We start from the raw sequence: 13,805 nt of genomic DNA, 5'->3' as shown, positions 1-13,805 counted from the left end.
TTTGTCTCTGCATGTGTGTGCTACGTCAACGGCTCGGCTCTCCCAGACCGTCGCCAGCATCAACCCGATCCACCAACCGGTTTTTGGATTTTCCTGCGGCTTTCCGATTTGAAACACGTCGAGTCCGGACCGTTACCTCTGACTCAGATGGGCTCCTTTCATTTACCCCACACTCTTGTCGCCATGCTGAGCTCTTCTCTGCGTAAGAGCATGTACAGCTGATGGGGAGAGCGAGCACATGACCAGCCGCTCCATCGCCGCAGCTCCTACCTAGCACCCGGCTGGCCTTATTCGCTGCCAATGTTTCAAACGGACCAAACTGCCCGCGGGATCCAGACCCAATGCGTGTGCTGTGCTGTGCTGCGCTGTGCATGGTCCTGGGGACCGGCATCTCCGACCGTAGCGGGGACCTTGCTACATAAGACCAAGCCTGGGTTCACCTGGAGACGTACATACTGCGTACTGCGTACACAAGAAGCTCTGCAACCTGCGGTGTAGAGCACCGCGCCCGGGAGCCCTCCGCCGCACTAGCTGAGGCCTGCGATATGGCTGCTCTGGGCTGGTGGTCCTAAGTGGCCCCCGTCTCCATCACGACCGGGACGATCAGGCGCCGTTAGAAGCCAAGTCGGGAGACATTCCGAGCGGCGCGGCCCGCAGGCTAGCATCGACACTCCGTGTCTCTACCCATTCAAGAAGGCGATGAAACGTTAGGCGCTGCCGCGCCAGCGGGACGGATACACCCCTCCTCCCCCCCCTCCCAGCCCCCCCAGCCCTGGCTTGGATGCAACCGAGTGTCCACACCGAGCCCATGGCCCATGACAGCCGGGGGTCAGTCCTGTACCACGGGAGACATCCACGACACCACGGTTTGCTGGACGAGACAAGTTGACAAGTTGGCAACGACGGGACGATGGGAACCTTCATCGAGGTGGGACGTGGATGGAAGGATTCGTTCTCCACGTAGGCATGGTTCTCCACGGGCAGCAGGTACTATACGTATACCTACCACAGCACCTCGTGCTAGCTATCAACACCTCAACACCTGTCCAAACCTGTTCAAGACAACCCGAGACTCCCTAGCTAAACATGTTGCCCCCCCGACACCTATGACACCTACTAGCATGTACGTTGGGAAGTACGTACGTTGAGTTGGGTTACCAATAGAACCCCCCGCCCCCCCTTCCCATGTCCGGCAACGACTTTTTTTTTTGGCAACCGGACGTGGGTGACAAGACTGAAAGAAAAGAACTTCCGGGATGACATGTCCATCACGGCCTGACGGATTTGCTCCGAAAACGTGCTGGCCGTCTAAGAACCTTGAAAAGCTGATGGTTCCGGGATAGGGGTGCTATCTAGGTGGTTCGCGGGCACCTCCGCATTCCCTCCTGTGCTAGACGGTCCTATAATAGTAGACCGTCTAGGTGCACCGCCCCTCTTCTCGCCCACAAACAGGTAGGCAGCGCCACACGCGGCCGGGCTGAGGGGGGCTTGGCCTTGGGCTTGGCCTTGGACTTGGCTTGGCCGTGTTTGGAAATGTAACCGTAACATGAGACGTCAGGTACTGTTCTGTACGTAACGGATTGGCCGCTTGCGGGTGGGCGGGAGGTGCTGCTCCCCGCTGTGGGCCCCGTCATCAGCCTGTGATCCGCCTGTCATCGCCATCACCCACGTGCTTCCGTGGCAGCTACCACCACGGCCGCCGAGGTCGTGGGGTGCGCGGTTGGGTGCAGAGTCTCATCGAGTCTTATTGGGCCAACCCCCATTCATCCCCCGCCGAACCACGGCCCGCGGCCAAGCCGAGGACTCCCCGTGTGCCGCCCGTGTGCTGCCCGTGTGCAGCCCGTGTGCACCCCCCCGTGCTGCCAGTCATTTCCAAATCTCCAACTTCCAAAGGGTTGCGTTAAAGATTCGCATTGGCGGATTGCGTGATTGACTCCCGCCCCGCACACCAGCGCTTTTATCATGCCACCGTAACCGGACTTGGTTTCTTGGGTCCGGCTCGCAGGAGTCGCGGCTCGGGAGCGTCCCCTCCCCTCCCCCCCCCCCCCCCCCCCTCGCCGCCGCGTTATATTCACTTACATTCACTTACATTCACTTACACTTACACTTCGATTCGCTCCTTTCTTCCAAAGGGACCGCTTCGTGCCGGTTGGACTTGGACTTGGACCCATACACACACACGCATGCACACATACACACACCAAGCAAGCCAGCCGTTGCCCTTGTGCCAGCCGCCATGGACTTTGTCGAGGTTGTCGTTGTCGCATCGCCCTTTGCGAACATTACGCCGCTGTACGACGTCGATCCGGACGCCGACGCGCTGCTGATCGTTCCGCCCCCCAAGCACGACCCGAAATCCTCGCACGGCCACCACCAGCCTCTGCTCAATGGCATCAATGGCGTCAACGGCGTCAATGGCATCAATGGCACCCATGCCGCCGCTGAGGTCGAGGTCGACGGCCTCGGCATCCACCACGACCCCAGCGACGCCTACCAGGTCGCCAGCCCGCCGGCTACGCGGTCGCAGAAGGGCCTGCGCCTCAAGGTGTCCTCCAAGCACCTCGCCCTGGCGTCTCGCGTCTTCAAGACCAAGCTTCAATTCGCCAACCTGGGCGCCGCCCGCCAGTCGGACGGCCGGGTGCACCTCCGCCTCGCTCCCGGCTTCGACCCCACCGCCGTCAGCATCGTCATGAACGCCCTGCACGCCCGCGGGTCCAAGGTCCCCAAGACGCTCGACCTCGAGACCCTGACCAACGTCGCCGTCTTTGTCGACCGCTTCCAGCTCGTCGACGCCATCGACGTCTACGCCGAGCGATGGATCTCGCGCCTCGAAGACTCCGTCCCGACAGCCTACACCCACGACCTTATCCAGTGGATCTACGTCAGCCACGTCTTCCGCCATGCCGACATCTTCAAGGCCGTCACCAAGGCCGCCGCGGCCCAGAGCTCGGGTCCCATTCCCACCCTCGGCCTCCCCATCCGCGACAAGATCATCCGTACGTTGCCCCCCCCCCCCGTTTGCTAGCCGCCCACACGCCTGTCTCAACTAACACCCCTCCCAGACCACGTCGACGCGGCCCGGCAATCCCTCGTCACCCAGGCCTTGGCCCGCATCCACGCGGCCGTCGACGACCTGACGGCGGGCGTTCCCGGCTGCCCGACCCAGCACTGCGACTCGCTCCTCCTCGGCGAGCTGACGCGATCGCTGCAGCGGCCGCGCGGCCTGCTGTGGCCGCGCCCGCCAAGCCCTACGCCGGCCTGAGCTTCGCCGCCGTCGCCCGCGACGTCGACGCCGGCATCCGCCTGATCGTGCGCCGCCGCGACGAGGCCGAGGACCGCGCCCGCCGCCGCCGCGAGGCCGAGCAGCCCCCTTGGTTCATGCGCAAGAAGAGCGTGAGCTCGGTCGGCCCGCCGCCGCCCGCGTCCAAGGCCCCCCCGGCGTCCCCACCTGGCCGCTCACCCCGGCCGCGTCGCCGGACCCGTCGCTCAAGGACGGCTGGGGCGGGTCGGACTTTGGCGTCCACGAGTGCGGCGCGACAAAGCTCGTGGATGCGCTGCAGGGGCTGCGGGGGCTGGTGAGGGATGTGGAGGGCTTGACGTTGGAGAGCCGCCTCGGATATCAGGCGTATTAAGGAGCCGCCGCGGAGGGCGTGGGAGGGAGTTTGTGTTGTTGAGGTGTTGTGAGGCGCGCGGTTGGGGGCGTATGGAATTCTCGGGGCTTGTTTCTTGTTCTTGTCTTGTTTTTCTTGTGTGCGGGTACCGCACTTGGGTTGTCTCGGTCGGAAAGGCCATGGTGCGCGGGAGGTGTTGGTCGTCGGCAGGGTCGCGATGTTTTTGTATGTAGTTATACTCTATTACCTATGTAAGACAGATACCAGCAGCAGCACATTTCTACACCCCGTTCTCTGTCACCGATCCAAACCACAAAAGAAAAAAAAAAAACCCCTCATGTTGGATGCCTCCAACAACCAGTGAGTGAACCTACCAGCTTTGCCTGGTGCGTTTCTGGACGATGAGAACTTATCAGCCAAGGCGTGACAGACGCTTTTCACGGCCGATCCCATTCCCCGCATGGGTCTGTCAGCCCATCAAAGATCGATCCCATCGCCAGCTACGAATCGTCGGATTGCCCGCGTTTTCCGCCTTTCCTGGCGCGGACCTGCGTGAAAAGTCCCGCGATGGGTCGTTCACTCACCGGTCTGTCTCGACCGGCTCGCATCGCCAATGTCAGCACTTTGGAAGTGCAGCCGCCTGACTCCCTCCGATATGATATCGGACACTGGAACATGCGAAACCCGTCGTTGAAACCATCCGCGCCAAGGGAGCCATCATGCACCCCCCGGGAGGGGTCACCGACCCGATGAAAGATATGCACCTGGGGGGTCCAGGCCATCCCGTCCTCTCTCCTCCTCACGGCCGGGCAAAGGTCAGTCTTGATCTGCCTACCACCGGCTCAACGTAACCCCTGTTTCGTCCGTGGGTCCAAGATGTCGAAGCCACAAGGCTACCCATGTGCACGCTCCGCAACGTCTCTCCAAGCTCAGCGACGATGGCGCTCCTCCTTTTGTCCACCCACCTGGAACCAGAACGACGCGGAACTCGAGGCGGTCCTCCATCCTGCAGCGCCCCGCGTCCACGTTGCGTTTGGACCATGACGATGGCACCGCCGGCCCTGCGACAGGCACCATCAACGACGGCCGGGCGAACAGTCCGCCGCCCCCATGCGAGGGGGCTGGGCCGGAGGGCCATATCGATTGGGCCCCTGCGCTTGACGGTCCCGTTGGAGGCCTTGCGTCTGTCCACCGAGCCGACGGACCCCGACGGTCGACGCGTGTCTAGCCCACCTGAAGCTCACGCTCGCCATCCAGCAGATGACGGAGGGACGTTGGCTTCGCCGACGGTCCCTGGTGCCTGTGGGATCGCCGTGCGCGCCCCACGGAGCCTGCGCCGAAAGCTCGGGCCAGGAACAGGGAGGGGGTGGGGGAGGGGAGAAGGAGAGGGGGGCGAGGAAAGGAAGACAGGCGCGGCGACGGAGCACGGCGAGAACAACGGCGCTGCCAAGGCCAGCGGCGAAGCCGTGGACAATGCTGACGGCACGACGGACGGGGCTCCCCAGCGTGGAGGAGAGGCTCGTCTCCGAGAACCTCAAGACCCTCGGCCGCCTCCGTGAGAAGCGCCGGGCGTTGTTGTTGGTCACGCGCGCCGTCCACCGCTACGAAGGGCACGGTGACTGAGGACGACGTGATCAACGACAAGGCTGGCTCCGCACAGTGTCTCTTCCTTCCGGCGGCCAGAGAGAACGAGGACGCCGTGTTCCCGCGGACGTCCCACGCTCGCGCTGCGGCAGCATGCTGCGCACCCCCCTGCCCGGACGGCCTGCAGGTACTACTACTATAGTTACGCCGAGCTCCGCGACGCCGGCCGTCAGCCACCGGTTCTCTCGGACCAGGGCTACGGTCGCCAACGGCGCGGTGGGCCAGGGGTACGCTTCTGCCGCCCCCCCCCCCCCCCCCCCTTTTCTTTTTTCTTTTGGTTTCTTCTTCTTCTTCTTCTTCCTTTCTCTTGGTTTGCGTCTCGGTTGTCAGCGGTGGCTGAATGGGATGGATCGTCAACCACAGGGATGAGGCGTCGAGGGCGCCGGCGGAGAAGGGGTTGTTGCTTCTCATGTGCAACCAGCCTGTCGTAGGCACGTTGACGCGTTGGTTTCTCTGCTCGGCTCTTCCGTCGTTTGCCACCACGCCTTTGGACGCCCGGCCGTTTGTGAAATGCGGCACCCGTGCTGGCTGCTCCTGGCGTGTGCAGATGACACAGCCTTGTTTACTACTGTGTATATATCATTTGCATCAAGTGCGGTTGATGAGGATTCATGAGGTGGTCGGGGTGCGCAAGGGTCTGGATGGTACGATCAGACGGCGGCCCGATTGCTCAACGTTCAGTCTTGGCCACCAGCAATGAATGTTACCTATGTAGTTAGTTACCTGAGGTGAGAGCACCCATAACAACCATCCATGTCGGTTGTTTACTATACTTGTAAACCCCTGCCTAGGCGACAAGGCTGTACATTCTCGTCGGCGCCACCATAATTCCTTTCTCACCGCATCGAAGCCCATCCTGAGGGTGGGGCCGGAGACGCCCACGGACGCGTCATCCCAACCGGACACGGCACCCTTCTCTGCATGTTCCTCGTCTCCAAGGATCCAACGTTGATGAATATGGCATGGTTTGGCGTGCTGCAAAACGCCCCCAAAATCACCTGCATTCCCGTGGATGCATTCCCAGGCAACGAGGCGTCCTTTCTCCCTGCTATCTGCTTGACACGTGTCGCACAACCCCTTACGGGCGCCCGGTCCTCCAGGGCATTGCTTGCAGGATGTTACGCCGTGTGGTTTCTCAGCCCTACGCAGTAACTAACGGACGGACCCGGTGGCACGGACCGGCCCCAGGGAGCCGCTGTGTCATCCCGACCGGCTGGGGTCGTCAACACCGTGCCCAACACTGCCCGTGTACAGGATCGTCCCCTGCCTGCGTCCAAAGTCGAACCAAACACTTGGGACCTGACCCGGTCCCGGCTGCGCCCATCCGGCTTCCATCTCGCTTGCATCCCCGGGGCTTCTCACCAAACCCGCCCACTCGCCCACCCGTGGTGCTTTTTCGGACGGTTACCTTGCACGGGCGTCAAGACCTGGTTGGTCGAATTAGTTCACTTCTCACCCATACATACGGTGTACGCAGTAGTGAGTTAATGATCCGATCAGCAAGTTTTGGTGCTTCTTTTTTGGTCCCAGATCACACCCCCCCCCCCCCCCCCGGACCCGAGAAAGCTCCCAGCAGTCGGGGAACCTGGTGACCAACCCAGGCTGAGAAGAAGGACGCTTCGTCTCGTACTGCACCACACCAGACCAGGCCTCCTCGTCAACATCTGGGATGCTGGCCGGCTGCCTTCTGTCAATCGGGCAGTCTCTCTTTGGGTGCGCGGACCTGGGGCAGGCAGTTTGCAGCCCGCCCCCCCTGGTGTCTCGACCCGACCATCTGGTTCATAACTATCTTCGGCGGCCGCATGCCCCCATCCTGTCGCACGACTCCCGGACCGCTCCGTCGGGCCCGGTTAGACAAGACGTCTTTGTTTTCTGGGAATTGACATTGTGAACTGCCGGGCTATTGAGCCGCGCCGCGCCCGGGTCGGTTCCTTTTTCTTTGCGGGTTTCCCCTTGACTTGATCCTAGATTGATACGCGACCGCGCCACGTCCTTGGGTGGCCCGTTGGGCAGCATCCCCTTGGCTCATTGATCGCCATCGCTCGCGTCGTCATTCCTCGATCGGATTCTCTCGCCGGCGGACCATCCTTCCCAGGCCAGCATGGCCGAGTTCATTCCCGATGCGTTCTTCAAAATTGGAGACGGCCGGGACATTCTCATCGGCCAGCACCATCGCCGGCACGACAGCACCGACAGCACCGACAGCTCCATCAGCCTCTCCCCCTATCAATCCGTTTCCCACGAGGCGCTCGCCTCCAGGCAAGTGACCGCTCCAACATGCGTCGGGGCACAGCTCCGCCGGGTCGGAGGGACGGCAGCCGGCTAGTGAATTATCTGCTAACACCCTCACCAGCCTTCCGCAAAGCCTCTCGCATGCACCCGTCGAGCGCGGCGATATGGCGCTGGACTTTAACCCCCAGTCGCCGTCCCACCCGGCCATCCTCATCACTCCCGAGGACTCGCTCCTCGGGTCATCGCCAGGCCCTCATCTGCCTACCTCCCCTCCCCGTTCGCCAAGCATTTCGACAAACTCCAGCTGGGACCACTACAACGACGCCAACCAGCCGTCCATCCTTGAACGGTACATCCACAACCACGAGCCCCACGAGCACCTCGCTGTCTCCATGACCCATCACATCCCACCCGGCGCGTTGTCCCCGAATGTCGCCAGCGTGCCGACATCTCCTTCTGCACACCCCATCTCCCATCAGAGTCCCCAGTACGGCAGCCCAGCCTCTCTGATGGGAATTCGGTCGCAGCCCGACCACCAGCAACCCCCGACCCCATCACCTCCCCGAGCAACCGGCATTGCTCCTCACTCCCATTACGACCCCATCCACCGCTACCTTTCCTCGCTGCCGGCGCAGGAGCGCCTGGTTGACATCTTTGATGAGCCAATGCATCAAGACCACGACCACGACGACCACCACCGCCAACAACAACAGCAAAAACAACAACAAGCCGAAGAAGACGTTCACCAGCAACAACGTCATCCCAAGAACCCCCCGAAAACCGCCGTCCTCGGCTCGGCGCTCATCCACCACGACCCGCCCATCGAATCATCCGCCTCGCCGCAGGGCGATCCCGCCGAAAACATCTGCTTGTCCATCCGTCTCATCAGAGAGCTCCCAGGGCACGGCGGCCTCGCACAGGTACAGTCCCGCCGGCTGGTGATGCGCCGCAGCCGCAAACGGGAGAGCGATTCCTGGGAGGGCGACGCGCAGGAAGAGGGCCGGGTCAAGAAGGTCAAGACGAGTGGGGGATTGGGAGAGAGTGCGTAAAGGGAGAGATGAGGCAAGGCGGGACGGCTGATGACGATTTCTTTCTCTCTTTCTTTCTTGCTTCCATTAATTTTTTTTTCATTTGACCAAGGTACCTGCGGGATCGTCAAGGAAAAGAATGGCTTCCAACGTTGGGGCCCAGGGGGCAGTCGGTAATCTAGGCAGGGCGTAATCATTCGGGGCTTGGAAGGGGGGAAAAAACATCATGGCAGTTCACAAGTCACAGCAGCGGGCACGGTTCTTTTTGGCTAGTTTGGGCGTATCGGATGTAATGCAAAAAATATAGGTATCCCATTTTGTCTTTTCTGTCCGCATTCCCAAATCGCTCTCATGCTCTTCCGAAACCTCTCTGGGCCTGTAAATTCATCATGCACACAACAAACATGCCACACATACATATGCCCGCCTCCCGAAGCTAAATACCAAAAGAAAACGAAAAAAAAAAAAAAAAAAAAGATCCATGCCCAACCCGCATCACGGATGCCACGCATACATGCGTTACCCGAATTCCAAAATTCAGTGACCGTCATCACCCAAGTTGCTCTGCCCAGGTGTCCCGCACTCAAACAAGCCGCCAACCCATCCCAAGTCCCGCCCTGCCCAAGTGCCATCCAGCGTTTATGCTCAGACGAGTGCCCTGCCCAGTCCATCGCTCTGGTCCCAAGCGCTATGCATGTACCCTTCTATAGTCTCGTAAATCATCGCGGCTCCGTTGCCAACGCATCCCGAAGCACGCCACAGTTCCCGTACGATACTTTGACAAACCCTTCCATCTCGCTTCCTTCACATTCCATCGCGCCACAGTCCCTCCCTTACCACTCTTCGTCCGACTCCTCATCGAGGTCAACCCAGCGCTTGTTGGATGGGCGCAAGTGCTCAGGGAGCGCGCTAAGCACCTCCTTATGCACCGCGGCAGAGGTGCAGGCACTCGCCATGGGGCTTTCAGAGACCATGGCCACCTCCTCCGACTCTTCTTCCTCGATGGGCGCCAGGTAGTGAACCTTGTGCGGCTGGCCACCCTCTTGTTCGCCCTCTGCGTCATCGGCGATGTACCAGCCGAACTGGTCCCAAAACTCGGCGCACCGCTCCGTGCAGCTATGGCCGTACGGTCCCCGTTCCTCGTCGGTTACCAGGTCTTCGGGATATTCGAGGATGTTGTCATCGATCCACCTGTTCTCCCCCTCGGGGGTCGTGACAACAATCTCGATCCCCAGTGCATTGCCGCGCACCCATTCCTTTTCGTGTTCCAGGTAATACACCCAGCTGCAGTGGTGGTAGGCGCCGTGTGACACCCCAGACTCGGCCTCCCATACCCGGTGAATCCCCAGGTAACCGTTGATGTCAATGTAATAGTGCTTGGTCCACCATTCCATGTACTCGATTCCGGTCCATGTGGAAAACGGAACGGACCAGCCGTTGTAAGGCGGGGTAGGGAAGCAAGCGCCATCATGGTAGGCAACGAGGGCGTCTTCCTTGTAGTCGTATGAATTGTCTTCATCCAAAGCGAACGTCGCTGGGTGGTCCGTCTCGTAGTCGGTGTCGATGGTACCGACGGGGGAGGCAACGGTGTCCACGCCGTAAACGTTGTCGACTTCGTCGTAGCAGTACTCGGTCTCATGGTAGGTGTGCTCCGAGGTGTCGTGCTCGGATGGAGGGCTGCACGCAAAGTCAAAGTCGACGTCGTAGGACTCCACCAAGCCCGTGGATGCAGGTGCTTCGGGCGATTCAGCATAGGCAAAGAGGAGACGAGGTTGGTAATCGTCGCCCTCATCGTCGCTGGCCACGTCGAAGCCAACCTCGGCTTTCCCCTTCCAGGGGGTTGGGTTGCTAGGACGCTCGTAAGGATCGTACGCGTCGTCATGGTGGTCTTCATCGTCATCCGACGCGCTGTATGTAGTGGGGCACTCATAGGTCGTTTCATTGTCGGGAGAAGCAAGCTTGTCGTCGAAGTCACAGTCCACAGAGTTCTACTCTGTGGTCTTGTCCTCGCTAGTGCTGGTGGCAGCGGCAGCGGGGCCGTTGGCGTCTGCCTTCGTCGTCGGAGTGCCCTGCTCAATGATGCACGAGGCGGAGGGAGTCATGGCATGCTCCGTCGCCGGGGTGTCCGGGGACGGAGCGCTGTCAAAGATGGCATCTCCAGACAGACGCGAGTCATTCGTACCCAAAGAGCGACGCGAGTGGCTGCGCTTCATGTCTGCGGAACCCGCGACGGTCGCATCCGTAACCGGATTGTTCTTGACGGTGCTCCGGTTCTCCCCGTTGATGGGCTGGAGGGTCAGGCCCCGAGCCGCGGTCTCAAGCTTCATCTTATGCTGGTCGACCTTGCCAGTCTCGGGATCCATGATGCGCTCGTACAGGAGCTCCCGCTCCGTCTTCTTGGTGATGACTTCCGGGCAGTCGGGAATGATCTTCATGATGTCAAAGACCCAATCTTCAGCCCCCACGACGCTTGAGACGCAGGGATCAAAGTCGTCCTCGAAGATGACCGGGAAGCTGATGGCCGGGATGGGAAGGGGAGCAATGGCGGTTTCAACAGCCTCCTCGGTCGAGATGTCCTCGGAGATAGTGGAAGCGGTCTCCATAACATCGTCGGCATCGGCAAGGGTCACCGTAGCGTCCTGATTAGCCCCGGACTGGCTGTCGTGGGCCTCCGTATCGACGCGATCGGGCTCGGGGGCCTCCAGGTCTGCAGCAGTGTCGACGGAATCGGTAACCTCAATCGCCTTGGGAGCCTCAACCGTCTCAGCGGTCTCGTTGGTCTCGGTCTCCTCAGTAGTCTCGGCGGTCTCGACAGCCTCAGGAGCCTCAGCGACCTCGGCAGTCTCAGCGGGCTCGGTAGCCTCGACATGCTCGGTGGTCTCGATGTGCTGCGTGGTCTCGGTGGTTTCAATGGTCTCGATCTTCTCAGGCGCCTCGGTTGTCTCGACGGATTCAGGGGCCTCAACGACCGCCTCGGCAGACTCGGTGGTCTCGGTGGACTCGATGGACTCCGTGGTCTCAACCTCAGCGGTCTCGGTAACCTCAACGGTCTCGGTGGCCTCGACCGTCTCGGTGGCTTCGGCGATCTCGAATTCCTCGGCCGTCTCGGTAGCCTCGACAGCCTCAATATCCTCGGTGGCCTCGAGCGTCTCGGTAGCCTTGATCTCCTCAGCGGCCTCGATAGCCTGGACAGTCTCGATGGTCTCAACCTCCTCAGTAGTCTGGGTAGCCTCAACAGTCTCGATGGTCTCAGCCGCCTCGGTAGTCTCGGTGGTCTCGGTGGTCTCGATTTCCTCAGTTGTCACAGTAGCCTCGACTGTATCAATAGGCTCGGTCGCCTCGAGAGTCTCAGCAGCCTTGATCTCCTCGGCGGCCTCGGTGGCCTGGACGGTCTCAATAGTCTCGGTGTGCTGCGTGATCTCGGTAGGCTCAATGGTCTCGACAGCCTCAGGAGCTTCGATTGTTGCCTCGGTGACCTCGACAGTCTCGGTGGACTCGGTCGCCTCGACAGTCTTAATCTCCTCAGTGGTCGCGATAACGTCGGTGGTCTCATTGTCCTCAGTAGCCTCGGTAGCCTTAGCAGCCTCGGTAGCATTGAGAGTCTCGGCGTGCTCAGCGGGCGTTTCGGTGTTGCCAGAAGTGTTCAGATCGCGGGTAGCCAGCTCAGGGGCGATGCCCTCGGAGGCGTCCTGGTTGGAGGTATCGGCAAGGGAACCATCATCAACGACCGTGATGTTTTCCGACTCGTCAGAAGGAGGAGGAGCATCAATGTCCGGGCTAGTGGAGGCAGCGTGGTCGGTGTCATGTACGGTGGCGGGGGCGCGGGTGTCAACGGCGTCTTCGAGTTGCTCTTGAAGTTCGGAGGTTGAGTCAGAGAGAGAGGTTTCCGCGGGGTCGGCAATTTTCTCGGTCAAGGTCAGAGGAACGCAAGATTCCGCGGCAAATGTCGCGTAGGCAAGCGCCTCATGGAAGCGACTGAAGTCAACAAAGATGTTCTTGAGAGGTCCGCAGGAGGCGGTGACACAACCCAGGCGCTTGTCCGCGACGGCGAGGGCCGCGAGGGCCACGGGCTTGGGAGTTAAAGTCGCCATGGTGACAGTGCGACTGATCGAAACTCTGTTGTCTTGCGGTCAGTCGATCATGTCTCAAAGCCCCAATGGCAAAGTAAACATGCATGCGGTGAGGGATAAAATTTTGAGCCGCGTCTGGGCAGCCGAGGTGTTGACGATGTGGGTATGAGTGGAGTCGCAAGGAAATGTCGGGCGGTGTGGGTCTCAGCCTCGCAATCCGAAAACGGCAAGCAACTTACAGCCTCGCAGAGTTCGGACGACCGCAGCGGATGATCGACCGGCAAGCGGCAAGAGCGCCGAGGATGAGATGAAGAAGAGATGAGGTGAAATCTGATGAAATGAGTATGGATAAGGTGGAAAATGTCGATTGGGGTTGATGAAGAGTCTGTTGTGGCGCGCGTGGTCGATAGGATGAAGGCCGACGCGCAACAGCGAGAGAGGGCGCGAGGTGATGAAGAATTGTGATGAGGAGAGAGAAATTGTATTGAAGAGTAAAATGCGAAGAGAGTTGAATGGCGGGAAGATGACGAGATGCGAAGTGTTCGGCGGGCGTGGTGGTGGAGGAAATGGAGAGGGAGGATGAGGAAGAAACAGGAAGAGAGGAAGCTGGGGTCGATCGGACTTACCAAGAGAGGTATGATCAATTTGCGAGAAAGGTTGCGGAATTCTGCAGCAAGGCTACAATTTCGAATGTTAAATGTATCTGAAGAGAGTTGTTCAGATCGATAGCGCGAGAATTGGCTGTGCTGGGAATCGCAACTTGTGGGATGGAAGTGGGAGAAGAGAAGAAGTGGAAGAGAGTTCGTCGGCGTCACTTTATATATTTCCAGGAACGGGAAAAGCGGGGCTGGAATTAAGATTCTCTCTTGCGAAAACAACAACAAGAATACCCAGGCTGCGAATGTTTGTTGTTTTCTTATCTGGACGTGTCGTGGTGTTGTCGTGGTGTTGTCGTGGTGTTTTCGTGGTTCTCCCCGCGGCAACCTCTCCTTCAACTCGTTTCTGCTGTTCGCACCCTCTCCGGTAAGCATTGGGTCTTGTCCGAATTGGCATCTCCAGCCAGTTTCCATCATCATGAGTCTGCTTCCAGTCCACCCAATTGACTTCGTGAACCTTGTGCACTTGCGGTTCCTCTGTTTCCACGATCGGTTCTCCTCTCGGTTACCGTACCCGACCCCAGGAATCCGATGGATACCCATTTTCACGTACGCACACGGTCA

General features: G+C 60.0%; 3 protein-coding genes across 3 annotated transcripts; 2 read left to right on the top strand and 1 right to left on the bottom strand.

Moving 5' to 3' along the window:
* Positions 1-2,236: 2,236 nt before the first annotated feature.
* On the top strand, positions 2,237-3,262 carry VTJ83DRAFT_122 (uncharacterized protein; the record flags this gene model as incomplete). The annotated part of the gene is made up of 2 exons (XM_071007355.1): positions 2,237-2,996; positions 3,063-3,262. The coding sequence occupies 2 exons, from the start codon at positions 2,237-2,239 to the stop codon at positions 3,260-3,262; spliced, it is 960 nt and encodes a 319-aa protein (XP_070869475.1).
* A 4,094-nt stretch (positions 3,263-7,356) lies between these two features.
* On the top strand, positions 7,357-8,536 carry VTJ83DRAFT_121 (uncharacterized protein; the record flags this gene model as incomplete). The annotated part of the gene is made up of 2 exons (XM_071007344.1): positions 7,357-7,514; positions 7,609-8,536. 2 exons carry the CDS (start codon positions 7,357-7,359, stop codon positions 8,534-8,536), a joined length of 1,086 nt encoding a protein of 361 aa, XP_070869474.1.
* Positions 8,537-9,348: 812 nt separating this feature from the next.
* VTJ83DRAFT_120 (uncharacterized protein) lies at positions 9,349-12,606 on the bottom strand (the record flags this gene model as incomplete). Its single annotated transcript, XM_071007333.1, has 2 exons — positions 9,349-10,423; positions 10,508-12,606. The coding sequence occupies 2 exons, from the start codon at positions 12,604-12,606 to the stop codon at positions 9,349-9,351; spliced, it is 3,174 nt and encodes a 1,057-aa protein (XP_070869473.1).
* Positions 12,607-13,805: the final 1,199 nt, after the last annotated feature.

The sequence above is a fragment of the Remersonia thermophila genome, chromosome 1 (genome assembly GCF_042764415.1).
Source record: "Remersonia thermophila strain ATCC 22073 chromosome 1, whole genome shotgun sequence".
NCBI lineage: Eukaryota > Fungi > Ascomycota > Sordariomycetes > Sordariales > Chaetomiaceae > Remersonia > Remersonia thermophila.
Note: the sequence above shows the minus strand (reverse complement) of the source record. Positions and strands in the feature narration are given on the sequence as shown.